The sequence below is a fragment of the Limanda limanda genome, chromosome 1 (genome assembly GCF_963576545.1).
Source record: "Limanda limanda chromosome 1, fLimLim1.1, whole genome shotgun sequence".
Classification (NCBI taxonomy): Eukaryota; Metazoa; Chordata; class Actinopteri; order Pleuronectiformes; family Pleuronectidae; genus Limanda; species Limanda limanda.
In genome coordinates, this window is record NC_083636.1 from 39,323,322 (window position 1) to 39,343,972 (window position 20,651).

The following is a 20,651-nucleotide window of genomic DNA, read 5'->3' on the forward strand; positions in this document are numbered from 1 at the left end:
TCAACACATCAACAAAATTACGATACTTACATCATTGATTTGAAGAAATTATTTTACAATGAAACATTCTGGACCTGTCGTGCAGATATACAAATATGTCAAATGGAAATTCACGGTGAATAACACATTTTTATGTAAAGCACATGTAAAATAATATTGCAAATGCAGTATTATCAAAGACTCCCGTCATAAGCAGTGTATTTAGTGTGCCGGTGTTGCGTATTGACTGATGCCAGTGATAACAAGTCAATACCTCCATACCCACACACTGTAAACAGAATGCTGTGTGTTGTCTGCCTGTTGCTAAGTGATGAAAGGTTCAGAGTTGAGAGCAGACTCTCAATATGGCCAAGTAAAACTCGTTGCTATGGAAATAGAAAGAGAAAATACTGTACATGCATGAAACCCAAAATAGCTAAATGCTCCACTTCAGAGTAAAAGCTTATTTTTAAAATTCCAAATGGGTTTTCAAATGAAAATGGGGACAGCTGATGACATTAGTCCACAACCACGATCTGCTATGAACAAGAGTGCAACAATTCTTTGGTTGGAAAACCCCTTGAGCTACGATGGCCAAGTGAGCTCAGCGCACTGCAAATGAAAAAAACACGTGCAAATTAAGAAAACAACTAAATCAATTTGACGACATGTGCGCTGCAAAAAGTCACAACACATGCAAATACAGAAACGCGTTGCAAATTGCAGAAACGACAATGGATATGTTTCCACGGGACCCAATAAAGTATTGAACCAGGCTGTAGTTCAATTCTTTCTGAAGTTCCATCACCACTGACAAGTAGCTGACTTTCATAACTTCACTAACTCGTTTGTGTTCATTTGATGAATAAGTTCACTCTCCTCTTGGCTCTGGTTTGGCCTCCATTGAACCCTGGGGGAAATATGGTAAAAACAGCTGCCCCATGCTTTAGCTGCTGGATAAAGGGGGGAAATTTAGGTAATTATTCAAAAACAATGACCTAAAAGACACTAAAAAAGGTCAGTTGAGTCAATGGGGAACTGTAGAGTTGTCGAACTGATATTAAATCATAAATAAAGAATACTTTGATAAAAGACATTGAAGTGAATAAGTATTTGCCTACAAATCCACATCCTCCACTAGTGTGACAATTATGATTGACAGGAGACTTCACGGAAAAGAGATGTGGAAAAAAACATACACGGCCCATATTAATGCATATCACAGCAAGCATGCTCATACAGGGACGTACTTCAACACTGTACGATACTGATAATTTTAACTCCCAATACTCTCACCTAATAATGAAATTGTCGTACTTTATGGGAATTTTGGCAGTATTGATCGCACAGCTTACAGCGTGCTAAGTTATCGGACAAATACAATCATTACCACACATCTGGCAACGCTGCGTTTGGTGTAGTTCCCACTTATTAAAACAGATGAGGCAGCACACAGTAGAGGTTGATAATAAACTTTAATTTCAAGTTAGGATGGATGGCTGTGGAACATAGAAAACACACATATCAGTATAAACATATGCATTCCAATGGAGTTCAACGGGCTGAGACTCGCCATCAGGAGTCAGTGGATGAGCAGCCTGACAGCAGAGCTCACAATGCAAGGAGCAGAAACAGATCAGTGAGTGTCTCAGCTGCTTGACCCGCTGCACCATCAGTCTGCTCATGAGTTTTTAGTCACAAGCGTTGACCTTTGAGATTTGTCTTGTGGTAACACAGACGTCCGCAGACACTGTGACTCAGGATAGTGAAAGGGACAACAATTCCCTCCATCTTTATTTTGTCCATTTTGACCGACAGCATATTGCTGATGAACGTGGGACCCAAAAGCTACAGGTAGGAATCACAGAACGATAAAACGGATCTGGAGAATCCTAACGTTAACATAACATTTGACCTTAGCTACAGTGAAATCACTTAGTATGTTTCCCAGACCAATTGAAAGGCTTTACAGAGGGGGTGCCGACAAGAGGAAGGTGGGGTTCACCTGTCACACAATCAGAGGCCCCTCTAACCGAGACCCTTCAGTCACTGAGCAGCTCCTAAAACTTGTTACTCTTAAAGATACAGTGTATTTTGTTCAGTAGTATTGCTGCAATACAGCTTTCAATCAACAGAGGCAGCACTGAGCAGCGCTCTACTGCAACGTTTGAGTTTAGGAGATGAAAACAAAGTTTTAGTTGTGTTAATACATGTTATATACAAATAACGGCAAAAGAGAGGCATTGTGTAACCCGATCATTGCTTTGTTCAGTTTTTTGAAACATTTTCTTGTTATTTGTACAACTCCCAATTTTGCTTTTACACATTCATAAACTTTAAACTTAATTTCTTAAACTCAAAATAGGTTTGCCCATATTTGTTTCAGATATTCCAGCCAGTGAGTGTCCTCCTGACTTTCACAACCGACAATGTTTTCATTTTACTTTGAGTAACTTATTCAATGAGCCCCTCAGTGACTTAAGTGTCCCAGTAACAGAGATGGCCGCCCGATGATCAGGGCACGACCACCCCCTGCCGCACGGTGCAAAGACACAAACCCTACATGAGTTTCACACAGTTTGTTTGGTGTATATGATCCAAATGTCTCATAAAAGGTTTTTTTCAAAAAAGAAAGTAAAGACCTCTATAGGGGGACACGGAAAATACTTTTCCAGTACAACATGAAAGTGATTATGGTCAATTTATTAAACATCAGCACAATATATTGGCTCTCAGCAACTTTTATAAAGAAAAAAAACATATCGGCCTTCAGAAACCGTTTTGTAAAATCTTACAACATGCCCATCACTGTTACAGTACATGGTGCCGAGTAAGTTCGAGTGCATCCTCAGAGTTTTAGTTTTATGTACAAACACCTGGCTAGATGATAAACAAGTCAAACCCACACCCACAAATGAACTTAACAACTTTTATTAGCAATATTTGAAGAAAGATATGATTTTTCGTTAAATCTTATATCGAGTTCACTTTGTCATTTTCTTATTTTTCCTTTTCCCAGGAACCGCACTAGATAGACTCACAAGGATAGATGTCTAGAAAATGTTTAGCACGAGCGCACCGACATGTTGGATTTTTTTTTTTTCCTTTTATCTTTATCAAGTTCATTTATTAATGGCCTGCTGAAAGGCACTGCCACAATACAGGGGTGGGGAAAAAGCTACTGTCCATCACTCGCACAAGACAGTCCATTCTAGTGTCTAGTATACATGGGGGCAGGGGGGGGAGTGGGTGGGGCTGCTATAGGTAAATTTCATAGAAATCGTCCAGCTCCTCGTGAAACAAGTCCCATTCGTCCTCTGAGTCTGTCACCTCGTCGTCGGTTCCCGCGGCGAGCAGCATGAGGAGCATCTCACTCAGCTCGAAGGTCACCATCTCCTCGTCCTCGTTGTCGAAGGAGTCGGTGCTTTCCCTCTCGTCAAAGATGTCCCACAGCGGTGTTCGCCTCGAGCTCTGAGGAGGAGAGGGGCGGTCGGAAATATGAGTCAGACATGATTCGGCTTCATTGTGGAAGCGTATTTTTTCCTGAACAATTTTGAAGCCATCAGTATCTCATAACCTCTTTCAATCAAACCAATTATTAAAGTGAAAAAAGAAAAAACAGACAGAAATCTTAATTTGGACCTTCGGTCGCATTTTGTGTTGAGATGCGTTTCATCCATCGGAACCTTCCCCTGGACAATGACCCTGTGCAAGAAATGTTGTCACACCCAAAAGAGTTCCTCCTGGTGGGGCTGTGCTTTATGAAAGTTAAGGAACCTTTGGGATGAGGCTTGCAGCACAATGCCTGATCGGTCAAGTACGCCACAACCTCCGAAATAGCTCACGAAATCTGTTTCCTTACTTTAAGTGTGGCACTGCAGAAACGACAGAATCTACATCAGAAAGTTGCAGTGTGCGCTGAAAACTCATTGTTTTCACAAACAAGGCTCTTGTCATTAGTGTTGAGGACTTTTCGTACATCCTCACACACTGTATATGTCACTATATAGAATGTATATTGCACATCAAATCGTTAAAGGGTAATAGTGCCTGTCCAAATTCCACAGATACTCCATTGTCTCTCTAAGCAGTACCCAAGGTCAGGTTATAGATAAAGGGTCAACCAACAGTACATTGTAGCGTCTAGGGACTTTCATATCTAACTCAGATGCTGCAGACAGAGAGACAACAATTTCAACTCTCACCGACTTCAACTCTTTTGTGTATTTCATCAGTGGTAAGAAGTAAGGACACAATGTGATTTAGTTATGCATGCTTAAGGCTTAACTATCCACTAGGATGCAAACTCTTACATGTAACATAGAGAGTGACAGTAATTGTAGCCAATTATGTGCTGTAAGAATGGGTGACGCAGGGGGAGGGAGATATACTTGGATGCTGTGGGAGACCTCTTCAGACTTTGGTGGGTGACAATTGCTCGTTACTCTGTTAGCGTTTGTGAATTGTTCCACCTTCTGGTCCCTTTGATGCATCAAGTCTACATCAAAACCTTCTGATAAGACATCCACTGCTGCCTGAGTTCTCCTTTCACCAGATTCCAGAAAGGTTCCATAACAATTAGGAAGACTACTTCTTATAAAATTAAGTGATGATGAATTGAGGCGATTCACATATAACTAATGTAATATTGAAGTCTTGTGATCTGCCTTATTTTAACTAATCAAAACTTTGTGATGCAATTTCACACAACCTCAAACACAACAACTGTTACATTTATATATTCATTGTTGAGGCTGCAGCTTTAGGGGACTGGACACTGGTCAGTGGTACGTATGTTACAAATGTGTTGCCAATACTGACTCACTACATAAAGAAGAAACTTGCTCTAGATTCTATAAATACAGACTATTTGAAGTAAAGTAGTATTTATTACAGGGTTCTCCTTTTTTCTTGCACGCAAGAAGTGTTCCGGTTTTTCTCGTCATCCAGCAGAGGGTGCCACAGTTAAAGAGGTGTTGTTATGGTTGTTACCACTAGGGGTAAACATAATTACATCACTTAAAAAATATATATCTATACTATTTGAAACCATCTAGGTAAAGCTAATGTACGGGGTCAATTAAGAGCATTCTCAGGGTTTCGGGGGCGAGTGTTACCCGGTTTCTGCTGTTCGAGCCCGTCTGTCTACGCTGGGGTTGAGCTTCCTCCAGTCGCCCATCAGGGAAGGCGTGCTTGTAGAAGCAATTCGAGCCGAAGGGGCATGTTCCACGGCCCTCGTCAAAGTATCGACACTGTTTAGTCCTGCAGGGTACAAACCAGAGAACACACACGTCAGGTCAGATCGTCTCAAATAAATCACAGAAACACACCAATCAAGCAACGGAGATCGGCCATTAGAGTCTTTAGGAGGTGAATCAGTTCTCTGTGGAGCTTTTTTTTTGATTGAATGAGGGCAAAATTTCAGAGTGAAGGTCTGCACTGGACCGGTTTTTCTTCCCACCGTTACTGCCCACTACCACAGATTCACCATCCCACTCCTGTATGACTCTGAGCACATCCACCCACAACCGCTTTCTACTCAAAATCTCTCTGCTCCATGCTGCAGGGAGATTGGAAATTGCTGACACTCAACTGTTTAGTAGAACAGCGTTAGAAGACCAGACTTTAGATAAGATAACAGCGAAATTCCTCTTTTTAATAAAGGCAAAGAGAAATCTGCTTCTGTTTTCCTAAAAGATGAGGAAAAACCTCTAGAGAGATGCAGTGATACTGCTTTTGACGTAGGTACAGGTACTAAGTATATGGATGTGTATCCTCTATGGTCCCAAAGTATAGAAAATGGTCTGTGTACCCCATGCCGTCCTTGTACTTCTGGATGAGTTTCTGCTTGTCTTCCTTATCTTCCACCCAGTACTCGCTGGGGATGACAAAGTTGGACGTGATTCGACACTCTGGGCAAGACCTGCAGAGAAAAATCACAAAGTAAGGAGACCATTAACATTACAGTTAGGACATCCTCAAGACAAAATGTCCTAAAGAACTTACACTGCTGCTTTGCAAAGCAGTGCCCGTATCACAGAGAAATAACCACTAAAATCGTGGCCTCAAATCAGGATCAGTAAGATTTTAAGCTTCTGATATGATGTTCAGAAAATTATTTCAATTCCTGCAGCTGCTCATTAATATTTTGTTAGTTTGAGATAAGCCGTGCATGATGTCTTAGTCTTGGGGCTTTTAAAACATTCAAGAAGCGATAGTGGGAAAAAACTGCTCATAATATCTATGAGACAATCTTCTTGGAAAATCTACCAGATATAGATTTTGAATTATTTACCATTTCGTCTGAGAGCTATGGAGCCCACAGTTTACCACAGAAACAAAGACACTGCAGTCTTTCAACTGACAAAAACAAAGTATTTCGGAGAGAGATCTCTTCCCAAACCCTCATTGTCAAGAACAAATGACTCACTTGATGATTTTGCTCTCAAACTGCTTGGCACTTCTCCACTTGCGAATGCACTTTAGACAGTAGCAGTGGCTGCAGTTGGAGAGGATGCCAAAACGGCGCTCACTTGGGTTGGCCTTCTCAAACACCACCTCCATACACACACCGCACATCATGTCCTTGCTGCGCTGGATGGCGAAAGAAATCTCCATGTCTTTCTCGTGGGCCTCGATGCACGCCTAGGGGAGGGAACAGTTCAATCATCAACACCCAAACCTGATTAATCAGAATTTCATTCAACCTCAGATGTTTTATTAAACTTCCCACAGACTAGATTGTGTTATGTGCTCAGGCTGTGCTCAACGGCAGTAATACTTGCTTAAAGTAAAAAACAAAAAAAACAGCCCTCTTCATTCATTTTAAATTAGACCATTATATTGACACAGCTGTGATCCTTGTCAGGCAAATAAGTCAACCTCAAGTTATCGTGCGGCTCAACATCATCCAGCAACAATGCATTTACCAGGATAATACATGTTAAGCACTCATTCCCTGCAGATTACTTTGTAATGACAGCGGCTTTAAGCTAATGTTTACCATGCAATCAAAGAGAGAAGAATGCCATGTAGACCATGTAGGTGAGGCAGCCGCCTCTGAATGTAGGTAATGGGTTAGCGATTCTAAATTAAGCTGCAAACTTGAAATTAAACCTCGCCGAACTAAGACAAACTGGTATCTAGCCACCATTGTTGTTGTTGTCGATTCTGGCACATGTTCTTTACACAAAGCAACGGAGGGCATCCCCAAAGTAAGCTGTGATGATTCACACACTGATAAACAGAAAGCCAGGTTTTTATAAGTCTGCATTTTGGAAGAAGTTGGTAAAAAATCTCTGTTCTAATGACTCAAAATAGTTCAGGTCGCAGCCCAAGGTGATTCGTGAGAGAAGCACCTCCGCTCTGTATCTGCAGTTTAAATAACTCCAAAAGACTCAGAAGTCCATGCACGCATTCACTTGCTCTTCAAAGACGCAGCTTCCTCACAGAACAGTTACAAAGAAGATGAATGAAATGAAAGATGAGGAAATGTGTCATTTCTATTAATTCTGCTTTATAATATAACCCCCTCCCTCACCCTCTAATAAATCCAAGGCCTGCAGGATACGTATGGCAGTAGGACAATGAAGTCCCCTGACCAGCATTGTTAATGTCAATGCACCACAAGGTTGTGAGTGTAAGCGTTACCTTAGTGTGCTCTGAGCGCTGGTTGGTGTCTGTGGGGTGGAGCACCTGAAGGCCACACATGTCACAGACGTCGCCGTGGAGATAGGCACAGTTGATTCCGTAGCGGCACTCTCCGACAGCGGCATACGGACAGAGCTGCTTCCTCCGCCGTTTGTTGTCCTGTGCCGTGTCGCTGTCGAACTCCTCGATGAGCGGGCCAGAGCTCTCCCCGTTCACCTGCTCAGCTGGACAAGAGCAACACATCATTATTAGAGACAAACACCGTCTATCTTTTGCCAACGAGGAAAATTTGATCTGAAAAGACAACTTCCCGAACTTTCCCCTCTGCACTCAATTTGTATTTGGCGCGCCAAGCCTCAAAATGCAACTGAAGCTGCATTTCCACTGCACCTTAAATCTCCCCAGGAACTAAGAACCTTTTACACAATAAGGGCCCTTTCAAAAGGTGAGGACTGTCGCTCTCAACATGCCTGATTGGTTGAGCACTATTTTTTTTTCAGGTGATCATCCCTTGCTGAGCTCGTTATATCAGTTTCTTGACTAAAGGTCGAGAAGTTCAGATATGCTTTGTTAACAGTAACCATCTCTTTTCTGATCAACAGCAGCATGATCTGAATTCCCTCTATGGGAAACACTGTTGTAGTATTGCGTCATCATTTTATGGATATTAGTGGAACATCTTATTGTATTGTAGGTTGTTCAATCGTGAACAGGCTAAATTTGCCCATTCTTCCCTGGTCTTTAATAATAATAATAATAGTAATTATAACTTTATTTGTATAGCACTTATCTAATCGAGGTTACAATGTGATTCACACAAAAGTCCATGGCAAAATGAAGAATCGATTGTAATAAAAGATATTCTGTTCAGTCCAATTTGAGAGCCCGGTCACCTTGGGTAGCCAGCCTTGACCTAGGGACAGCCAACAGGGACAGGCTGGCCGATCTCAGGTTACGATAGAGAGTCAAGAGCTGTGAAATGTATGTTGGGGCCAGCCCATATAGAGCTTTAAAAGTTGTAAAAAACAATCTTAAAATAAAACCTGAATTTAACTGATAACCATTGAAGGGACACAAGAATTGGCGTGATATGAGCCCTAGGTTTGTTTTGTTAAAATATGAACGGCAGCGGGCGAAAAAACATAAGCATGCATTAGTTTTTCTAGGTCAGGGAGCGATAGAAACGATTTGATTTTAGAAATGTTTCGTAGATGGAAGTAACAGGATTTAATTATTTGAAGTTCAGATTAGAATCAAATGTAACACGGCTAATTGAACAAATTGAAGTTGTCAACAAAGCCGAGTCAGTGACCTGACCAGTGGACTTACTATTAAGACTGAGGATTCTGCTACAGCGCCCAACTCTGCGGCCCAGTGCGGGGATAGGACTGGAGAAAAAGACAGATTTTGAAAAGCTGTCAAAATCTGTCCCGATGAGCTCAGACTGACGAGCCGTGTCGCTGATTCCCACAGGAACTATCACTCGGGTTATGGACGGAGGGAGTGAGCGCAGTAGCCCCGGGAGATTTCCAAGGGTGACTGGGACCGTAGCTCCGGGGATGCAATGAGTGACTCCATAGAATAAACTGACTTTCCTAATTATGGAATCGCCCACTTTAAGTGTTTGTGGGGAAAAAAGAGATCGGGTAGAACGCTGTGCTTGGCAGGAGTGAGCCTGAACTGCCTCCACGCTGTCTGTGGATGCCAATGTGTGTGTGAGGTGTATGTGAGGCAGATGGGGAGGGCGCGACCTCTGACTTGAATGAAGGATTATTTCCCGATTCTGGGCAAGAAAGAGATCCAGAGCGACGGAGCACAGGCTCTTTCAGCCTCCTACGACGGTGTGAGGATGTCACTTGTGATGGGGGTCGCTGAGTTTGTTTTGGCGTGGATCGCTTAGTTACAGGAACACTGATATCCAATGGAGGGAGGAGGGGATCAAGGCCAACAGGTGCTGTTTTCAAAGAATGATCCCGAGAGGGGAGATCAAGTGCCACAGAACGGCTGGATGTGTCAGAGTCATCAGACAAGGCAGTGAAGCGGTTGGAAAGATTGAGTGGGGGTGGTGAGAAAGCCTCACGAGAGCCCCTCTTGCACCTGCAGACTACGTCCTCAGACCAAAGGGGCTGGTGTTTTGGGGTAGAGCAGGATCTAGCTCATTCAAAAGCCACCGGATGTCTTCCTTAAAGTCAGCAATCTTTTAGACCTCGTCAGAAACACACAACGGTTTGCAGGAGCCTTTTAAGTTGTTTAAACTGTGGGACTTCAAGGCACATTTGGTCAAAAGGCAGCTTCAACCAATCTTTACGCTTTAACATGGCTGTGAAGTCTGGTCTGAGAGCTATGTGGCATCATTTAAGTGTCATTAAGGCCTCTTGTTCAGCTGACTTGAGTACAGCCCACAGGAGTAAAGATAAATGATTGACTTTTAGTTCTAGCTGTAGACAAAAACTAGACAAATATTGTTGCCATTAGTTTTTATTTGCTGATTCTTCCATTTCCCTGCCACCACAGACTCATAGTCTATGTCCACCAAGACATTGATGCTCACAGTCAAACTGGAGCCCTGGACACATCATTATGGGTAAGTTCACAACATACCATATGATAGGATTTGAATAGGTGATGTGAACAGCTGCCTGGTGGCTGTGAATTGATGTCACAAATGGGAAAGTTTGGATTGTTTCATTTAGTAAAACACAAGGATCGAATATGGACATCGTGAAAGAGGTTGTCCCTTCATAACAGTTGGTGTTTAAATGACAGCATCGATATCAAAGTTGGTGTAACCAATGCTAGTCACTCACCCCGTCCACAGTACGGCTGTCCTGGAACAAACTCAGCAGCGTTGACCCAGTCTTGTGCCCCTGTGCCAGGTGTTGGCTCACTGGGTTCTGGGTCTGACGGGCCGGCGGAGGGCAGCGGCAGCATCTGCGGTGTTGACGGCTCCTCGTTTTTTGCCGGTTTACAGTGTTCAAACCTGAGAAGTCACACGGACCGGGTTTGTTTAACTGAAAATAATTGACCATACCCAAAACACAAATACAGCGAAGCTACAATCACAGTAAAGATACGGGGGGGAAGGAGAGGAGCTCATTTTTAAAAAAGTTTAGCCTAAGTTGATAACTGTCGGTACAAAATCGTCATTTTGAGACACTATATATGTGAAACCCAGGATAACTGAGTCTACACCTACAAACTAACAGCCCAATAATAATAGCTTAATAATTTAATAAGTAGAGCACACATGATTTTCACCATTCAAAAAGGCACAAAGTCATAAGCACACTAGTTTGTGGTGCTTACAAGAAATAACATAAGGTTTAATGTTTGTTGGCTGTGGAGTAGGGATACATCGTTACGCGAGTTAGTATGGACAGAGATTTTTTTTTAACTACATTGTAGCAGTATGGATGTAGCCCAAGTTGAAGTCGTAGACATGAGAACGATACACACACTGACTCTAACAATATATTACTTTTAAGAATTTCCCATTTGTATGATTAACCATTATCAAGTTGTTAACAGCCAACACACGTCCATAAGTAATTGTGCTCAGACTCCATACAATGTTTTCTTGGAAAGCATGAGCCCCTCAGTCCATTTTTACCATTGAGTTCCCCCTCTGTCAACTGAAATTTGATCTGCTCCAGGTTGCCTGCATCAGTTTTGCAGTAAACTGCACACAGCTCAGACAATAGTTGCTCAAATGGCAATTAGCTTAAAAAACTAAATAATACTTTGTTCATGTTGTCATACTGCTTATTACTAATTTGAAAGAAGTTGGATTCAACACAGTGATATACACTACTTGTTAATGTTACTGTAGCTCCACTCCACAGTCGTTACTGAGCAGACTCAGGCTCTAAATGATGTCCCTGTAAGCAAGATGGCAGCATCCGTAATCAGAGATATTTTTGGCTTCACTTTTGCATAGTGCGAAGAAATAGAGACACGCTTCCCATCTTTACTGACAGTCTCTGACTATTGAAAATGGCAGTGAGCAAGACCTGGACATAAAACAGCAGGTCTGGAGGTACATTGCAAACTACCTCACATCTCTTCTCTCATTTGAAGTAGTCACTACAGTACACGATCCAGTAAAGACATCACCTCAGATATCCCTTACACTCGCACTGATGTTGGCAGTCTTGGGTTCAGGTACTATGCACCTTTTAAATGGAATGAGCTGCAATGTGTACCACGGCTGCAGTCTTACATTACCCTTTGTGATTTTAAAACTTTGTTATCAGAGGTTTTTCATGATTCTCGTAATTGTTTGAATTAGACCTTATTGTGTTATTTGTATTTATTGACTCCTTTGTATTTATTTACTGGTTAGGAATGTTCTGTTTTAAGGTCTCTCTTAAAAAAGAGATTGAAAATCTCAATGAGAGTGTAAGCAGACCCAGACGCCTTCACTGACCCTCGGACATCAGAACGCTCCTTCAACACAGTGTTTTACTGAACATACGTCGCCTTCACTGACCCTCAGACATCAGAACGCTCCTTCAACACAGTGTTTTACTGAACATCAAAACCGAACATAAACATAAACCTAGTCCGTTACACGATTAGGCTGCAGCTATTTGGTTTTATTTATTTAAAAATAGGGTACTTCTTATTTCATACATTTTGCACAAATATGAGGAGGACTCAAATAGCCCTACAAAGTTCTGTGTTTAATTTATTTCAAAGTAGGCCGACACTTGCCTGTGTATTTTGTTTGTTTGTTATTTTGTTGCTTGTCTGTTTGAGTAGCTGGCTGAAAGCAAAGAAGTAGTACGCTTATCTTTTATTGGTAACCAAACTGTTACGGTTCATTGTTTCTGAAATAAGAGGCCTGACTGCTATGTTCACAGCAAACTTGAATTTTTTTTAATATTAAGTAGGGCTGCCACTAACGACTATTTTTCTATCGATTAATCTGACGACTATTTTATCGATTAGTCGATTAATCTAAACGATTAATTTTCCTCCAAAAAAATCAAATTGACCATTTCAATTTAGTTAATTTTATTTTATTTGATAACAACAAACTGTATGTCACCATATAATGCAGCACAAAACAAAATGTAAACAAAGGCTCAAATATTAAAGTGCAAAACTGTAGGTTTAAACTAGCAACTCCAACGTGATAAAAATAAATAAAAAAGAGGGCTTATAAGTTAAGTCAGCAGTGCAACTCAAAAAGATATCAAAGTATCTATTTAACCCCTTATCAAAATAAAAAAGTTAGGTGTGCATATTAAACAAAGTGCAACATGTTTAGAGTATAAGAAACAATGGTGTCCAGCTCAAAATCCGACTCAACACCCCCCCCCCCCCGCGGGTGCCTTCTAGCAGCCCTACCACCAGGCTTAGCAAGTTTTCTGGGGGAAACCCTGTGTAAGCTTTAACAATAATAAGCAGTGCAGTGTGCATTTTGTTTTGCAACCTGTAAAAACTCTGCCTGATCTGTGCCTTAGACTTCATTGACCCTTCAGTTTACGGACACAGAGGACAAGGACAACTCCAAGATACTGGACTCAATCTGACCTTAATTATAACAGTCGGTGAGCCTTCTTTTAGGCAGGACCTGTCACACTGTATTCAACTGTACATTCCAGCACTTTGAAGTTGAAAGAATATTTGGGTTTTCCTCGTCCCACTGTAAATAATAGGCATGCAGCTGGAATGTTAACTGGCATTTCCTGTGCTGGGCTGTTTTTGGTGTAGGTTGATCTCCACAGTGTTTCGCTGTCCAGAGGATAACAGTTTCACAACCTGAGACAGACGCAGTATACTTCAGTAGCCACGGCAAAGATATTAGAGGCACAGAGTGCGACGTTAGGTCACATTTGACAGATAAGAACATTATATAAATGTTTGAAAGCTTATCCTGGGTGTCTATTTTTGCTGTGATCACAATCTATTTTGATTGGCCTTGGGCTGAAAGATGAAAAACTATAATATTCTAATGAGGAAACCTCAGTGAAGAGTTAGTAAAATAGCATTATATGGGATAAAAATGTCTCTTTCGAAACCCTCACATATACATGCGCTATGGGCTAAGGTGTTTACAGTGTTTCAGACATTACAAAAGTAAAATGCTATAGTTAAGTGAGATTTATATTCCTACTGGAATGCTTGTCAAATGGTGGGATAAGGTTGTTAGTCCGTAGGCAACGATTTTTATAACTGAAACAGGTGAACGGACATAAACACCTGGCCAACCACACATAGGTGAGCAAGAAGGCAGCCATCGTACCGCCATCCTTAGCTCTGTGTTTGTGCTTTTATATCATTATGTATTACACAATTATCTGTGGTACTTTTATAATGAATGCCACATACCTAGCAAATATAAATATCTTTATATAGCCGAATACATTCAAACAAACATTAAACATTGAAAATGTTCACTATTGAAGTGACCAGACTTGTTATCGTTACCACTCATAATCATAACCACTGTATTGTTAAAATGTGCAAAACGTAAGATAAACAATATATTTATGAGTAATAAGAATAATATATCACCATATAGGCCTAGCACCATGTCAACGTTTAACTTAAAAAAAGAAGACTTTAGCTTGCTAAAGATGTCATTTCAGAACATCCCGATAATGCTGAAGTGTCTTGAAACTGTATATTTAACCAGCTAATCAGAATTTTTACCATGGTATACCATGAAACTGTTATCTATTTTAATATGTCAAATATTGTGATAATTACTCTGGATAATAATCAGATGAATCAAACGAATACATCATTGTTGCTAAAAACTACAAAGCACAAGTTCTAATATTTAAGCTGGTGCTAGCAGCTCAAAAGCAGAACACTCTACTCCTACTACTCCTCCTCTTCCTCAGTCTCTTTGCTCTATTATTCTCCACCCAGCCTCTCGCCTACGTCTTTGTTGTGTCATCTCAAGTACTGCAGGTGACGGGAGCTTGCCACCCTGTGAGCCAGCCATAGCTACCTCTTCCAGCAGCTGACACTGTTAAAGCCTTGCTGCATGAGGAGTAGTACTACAGATTTATTGACAGACGTGAGCTCCCACCCCTGACTTCGGCCTTTTCTTATAGGTTGGAAGGGTGCAGCTCACTTAGTGAATTCAGAAGAAAACCCTTATATAAATATATGTTCGGGATAATATTTTTAAAAAAAATATATAAGAATGTTACATACTGTACCGTTGCATAATGTACGTGATGTCTGGGACATAAAGCAGGTATGTCAGATGGTGACTAACAGGTTCCCCCCGTTGACATACGTTAATCTATGGCTCACATCATTTGAGGACAGCTGCCTACAGCTGTAACCTGACTCCTCTTGTTATTATATGAACCGATCTATCACTGCAACAAACCACCAGGTTGAGCTATAAAAATGCAAGAAAAGCAGACAAACTTGGATCAAAGTGTATCTCATAATGCAGACAGTCGACAAACGTAGAACAATATTACACCAGCTTCACTGTGAGTATTGTGCTTTTACACTTTATGGATTCAGAGGCTGAGGCACAATAAATATAATGAGGCTACATCTAGGGAAAAAAGCTCATAATCACACATGCAAACACACAGATATACACACACACATGGCTCCCACTCATCAAACTCTATCTGTCAATAATCCTGTACAGCATACACACACACACGTGCACACACAGTTTCAACTAGAACTGCACTAGAAGTATATCCCTCCAACAACAGCCACCTTATATTAAAAACAAACCTTTTAGCTAAGGCCACATTACGTTCATCTGCTAATGTCGGTGGTAGCAACAGAATTTTAGTCCTGTTACTCAACATACAGCAGCTGGAAAAAGCTTATATCCCTACATAAACCACATTTTAATTATCTCAACCCAGATTCATATTTGCACGAAATCGCACATATTCATCAACACCAACCCCCTAAATGTGTCTGAGTTTTCCCATCGAGATTCACACACATTTGCCATGTCTCCCAATGTTAAACAAAAGTGAAAAGAAAAACAGAGAAACAAAGCAACGCAGATGAAACATCATGTCCTTACTGAAGGTAATTACAGACCTGACATGTCTGCAGGCAAAACAAGCTAGAAAGGATAATGTCAGCTAGCTAGCCAGCTAACATTATTGATTTGTTGTTGAGATGACTGATGTTAGTCAATAGTGAAATTCGTTTGTAACTCACCTCATCAGTCATCTGCTTTGTATACGATACTTCTAGCACTAACAGGAGGATGGGGTCTGGGGAACAGGAGGGATAAGAGTACAGGAGGGGTCCGGATGATGATGATATTTACTGCACAGCAAGTCACCTCTATCTGATCTTACTAAAACATTCCATTGTGTAATATTACCGGCAATACCAACAGTTTACCATTTTGTTTACTTTGGTACTTAAGCTCTGGTAAGAAAGATTTTGTATGGATGGCGTGAATGACAGTAACAAATGCTGTTTTCACTGTGAAGCACTGCTTGTGTTTGAGGGTAATTTAAAATCAGAGGAGCTCAGCGGGCACTTGGTTCCAAAAAACTTAGTCAATTAAATAATTATGGGTTTTGGATGCAACATGCAGTAGCTCACTCAGAGTGCAGTGGTAGATATGTGAAGTAAGAAAGAACATTATGAATGCTTGACCAGAGTAAACTGTTGTCAATAACCGTTTGATGGGTTTTGACAGACACCCGAAACATGAAAGGTCTTTTTCCATGCCCGTGTATTGTCACGTTGGGAAAATATAATTTTATCAGTTTCATTTGTCATTACTTCTGACAGTCCCAGTTTGTAACAAGTAGAGTTCCACACACACATGCTTTTTACCAACTATGTAGATTAAATTACTAATAATAATATCAAAAATGCATCCTTAAAATAACTGAAATACTGCACCGCTCATTTCAAATCAGGTTTTTGTCCGTTACCTGTGCACACACATTCCCTGCCTCAAGATAGCAATGTGTCAACAATGCATAGGAGCATATCTTGTTTTAAAACCAACACGCCCATGCATGATCATATGCGTGCAAGTGCATTGGTTTATATTTAAACAATGCGGGCGCTGAACTGGAAGAGGTGCATAATGTTTAGCGCTGCTTTGCATGGTTGCCAGACAAGGCCTGTAAGCACATCCTATAACTGAAGACAAAACATGGAGCGAACAGCTCAGTCTTACTTAATAATAATAATAATAATATAAAGCGATCATAATGTTGAGAACTGCAGGGTTCTGAATTTCGATTGACTTTTCTGAATCAAGAAATAATCTTTGATTAGAGAACTGAGCTGCATCTTGGAATGGAGACATCTCCACACCTCTCGCTGCTGACTAACTGGACTAATTCTCTGGTTTTCATCTTCAAACCTTACTTGGTTTACTATTGAATAGTTTATCACAATGCACTTGTTTTTCATTTACATTTAATTAAATATCAGCAAACTTTTGAGAATTTTGCATGCGGTGTAAAATCTTGTATGAGATCAGAATAAACCAAATTGTTCCTGTTAAACATACTGTTACAGCTTCCTGTCAGAGTTTTTAAAGAAAGCTTTGTTCACAAATATGAAGAGCATAGTAGTTATGTATTTAATGAAGCCCAAGGGAATACTACATTTCAGTTACCCTATAGAATACTTTTCTTCTGTAGGTTCCAAATAATTAAGTCAAATAAAAACTTTCACACTCTCCCATCTCCATCCCACAGTGTAATTTTTTTCTATGAGCAATTTGGTCATGCACAGTTTGTCATGTGGTGTTTGTCAGACTTTTCACATTTTCTTATCGAGCAAATGAGGAGCGTTACAATGCAACTACTCCTGCTGATACGAACACAGCAGAACCATTGTGATGACTTCAAAATATATATTCTCCAGACATTATAGTATGATTAATGGAGCACCATGAGAACAGACCCTCAGCTGTCTGCATTGAACTTTCTGTATGAGCGACCTCGTTATAGAAAACAAGTCAAGTCCATGGCTATAATACAGCATGACTAACAGCCTATGACAGCCTGTGCACACAGTCATACAAAAGGAAGACCCGGCCTATCTCTCCTTTAGCTTCTTCCATGATGGTGAGCGCCATTGCAACCCACTGTTAAACAGTCTGTTCCCAGGAAGAAGGGAGGGGAGGAGGGCCGCCGGAGTTACGCATAAATAAATGAGCAAGGAGGGTGCTGCAGTGGAGTGAACCTGGGGAACCCGGCAACAGCACAGAGGGAGGGAGGAGGAGCGAGGGGGGGGGGGGGCGTGCGGCTCAAAGAAAGAAAACAGGAGGGAAACAGAGAATGTTATGCAATTGCCATGCAGGCTGCAGTGCACTCTGTCTGGCCCTGGGGGCTGCAGGAGAGCGAGAGAGAGAGAGAGAGAGAGAGAGACAGAGAGACAGAGAGAGAGAGACAGAGAGAGAGAGAGAGAGAGAGAGAGAGAGAGAGAGAGAGAGAGAGAGAGAGAGAGAGAGAGAGAGAGAGAGAGAGAAGGGAGAGCGGCACAGAGACGGAGTGAGAGAGCGAGACAGAGCCAGTCACAATAGATCGAGCTCGGGGAATTCAACCATAATAGACCCCCACACTGAGAGCTTTTCTCAGGACCCATAATACAGGCAGCACAGCCCCATGGGGGTCACAGACATAATGAGGACATCTTCCTCGCTGCAGTTCCATCACAATGATGGAGGAATGTGACTTATCAACACAACAACAACAGCAGCAGCTTAGTGCTATATACACTCAGCTGAAGGCTTTCTAAAGGCAACATACCAACTATTGAGGATAAATGATCAAGTGTGTGGGTGACTAATGCGTCCCTGGTGATGTTGGGGTGGTCTTACAAGTGCCCTGGTAACTATAGGGATGCTGGTGAAGCAGACATGGAGCAGACGCTGTCTGAACCAGCTGGCTGCTGCTGTCTGGGTACACTCAAGCTTGACAACAGACCTAATCAGTTTCTCAGAGGACCCGTACCGCTGAATGGTTTTGCCCCTTTACTATACATCTACACTGATGAATATATTCAAAACACGCCGCAGTGCTCTAGATTTGTGAGGAAGCCACAAGTCAACAAAGGCCTAGTTCTCGTGTGGAGGAAAAGATCCGTCGGCAGAGATGGTGATGTTTCCTCTGTGAGACTGAACACTGTGTCTGCTTTTACTCTCTGATAAGTCTGTAGGCACACATGCAATGACAGCATATCTGACATTGAAAAAAAACCACAACATGATGTTCACGAACACAGATAACCTTATAAAAACAAGCTGTGAATCACACACACTGCCCAAAGTACCTTGAAGTGAATACATGGCTGCATGTGCCAGGCAGTAACAACACAACAAAAAGCTAAATATTCACCGGACACAAACATGCATTTAAATGAGTTGTTTTCTAAAAAAAGGGTGTAAATAATGTGGACGTGAGTAATAGAGAATCTATTTTTATGTCTTCTTGACAGAGAGATGTGTTCCTGATGATATCGTGACAAACCTCACAACAGATTTTACACGCTTGTTTTCAATTTCAAACAAACCCCAAACCAACCTCATGTGCCACTCTGCTCTTTCAGGTCGCACAAGGACACGAGTGTTGCCATCCTGTGTGTGAGTCACCGGTTGTGTTTCATCAGCCTGGATTCATCATGCCTGTACTACAAGTGTTGCAAGTGTTGTCCTATTCATTTCAGCTTCAGCTACCAAGCGCAAATACGCCTCCACCAGCTCTACTATTTCATAATGTGCAATTTCACCAATGCTGTAACGCCACGGGCGAGTGATTCAACCTCCTTAGAGCTACAAGCGAGTTGGTGCAGACATAGACCAACTACATGTTCACCTCAGGAAGGAGCAGTCTCGGGTGTCAGCTGCTCTTGAGGGGCAGAACTGCAGCCCCCCACAGGAAGCCCTGCCAGCCGAGCTGCTGCGCTGTCACTTGGCCCCAGAGCAAGGCCACTTTTAGAAAGGGAAGTTGTCATGCACCTCCACTGACAGCTGGGTGCACAAATCCAAACCTTGCATATATACAGTTCACCTATTCTATCAGCATATTGGGCTTTTATCAATGTGTGTCTCTTTACCTGCAACGGTCCCCAAACACACAGTTTCCCTTCTGGAAGAACTTGCAAATCATGGCTGCAGGTTGGCTGCTGGTCAGATCGTGGGAATATCGGCAGTTTTCTCCCTCTTTGCAGAGTCCATGCATGAAATATCTGGAAAAAAAAGGGGCAAAAAAACATCTAAACAACGATTGAACCCAACGCGTCTTTCTCACAACGAGAGGAAGCGACGGCAGTTTGGTCTGAATGTCGTCTCACACGGTTCTAGGGGGAGCAGCGGCTGCTAATCGTGGCGCGGTGTCAACAAACAATTGGGTCTCATGAGGGCAGCTGACCGAGTCTGGATGTGACAACCCCAGCAGGTGCCAGAGTGGAAGTCCGAGTGGAGCTGGGTCTTTTACCGCTGTTTATTCGGTGTGACAGCTGTAACAGGCAGCCCGGCGACACTCTATGACATGCGTGCTAACCGTGTTTGTTATTCCCGACGAAGCTAGTGGCCGTTGAGCTGCCACTGCAGAAAAAAAAACAGACCGGAGTGGAGCTAAGGCAGCGAGCTAACAGCTGAGTCCCCGGGAGGACGCCGCTGACAGGGGACAACGACCGTGTCTTTGTCCCCGGCGGCCCGAGCGGACGCCCGGGCTGTCTCACCTGCAGGTTACGTGTTTGGTCCAGCCTCCTGTCACTCCTGACGCCGCCGTGGACGCTGCTGCTGCTGCTGCTGCTGCCTCCGCCATAGCTGTTTATGTTGAGGTGCAACGGCCGGATGTTCCGGACAGCTCCGCTCCGGTGTTGTGACAGAACAAGTGATCGTCTGCCAGCGAAACCCAGTGGCGTCAGTGCGCGTGCGCGGTGTGTTAAAGTCGTACCGTCCCGTTTGTGTTTTATGTGTCTGCAGCTTTTATCTGGATCAAACCGCCATAACACACACTTTTACTATATATTATAATATAAAGTTTATATCAGATAACCAAGGTGTGTATCTATGATCACAATTGATGCAC

The 20,651-nt window shown here is 42.1% G+C and overlaps 1 protein-coding gene across 1 annotated transcript; it reads right to left on the bottom strand.

The window, feature by feature from the left end:
- Positions 1 to 1,437: 1,437 nt before the first annotated feature.
- On the bottom strand, positions 1,438 to 20,422 carry mkrn1 (makorin, ring finger protein, 1). Its single transcript, XM_061076713.1, has 8 exons — positions 20,299 to 20,422; positions 19,672 to 19,803; positions 10,437 to 10,609; positions 7,630 to 7,853; positions 6,410 to 6,624; positions 5,792 to 5,902; positions 5,097 to 5,241; positions 1,438 to 3,450 (listed from the first exon to the last, which is right to left on the bottom strand). Exons 1-8 carry the CDS (start codon positions 20,382 to 20,384, stop codon positions 3,238 to 3,240), a joined length of 1,299 nt encoding a protein of 432 aa, XP_060932696.1. The 5' UTR covers positions 20,385 to 20,422; the 3' UTR covers positions 1,438 to 3,237.
- Between the last annotated feature and the right edge of the window lie 229 nt (positions 20,423 to 20,651).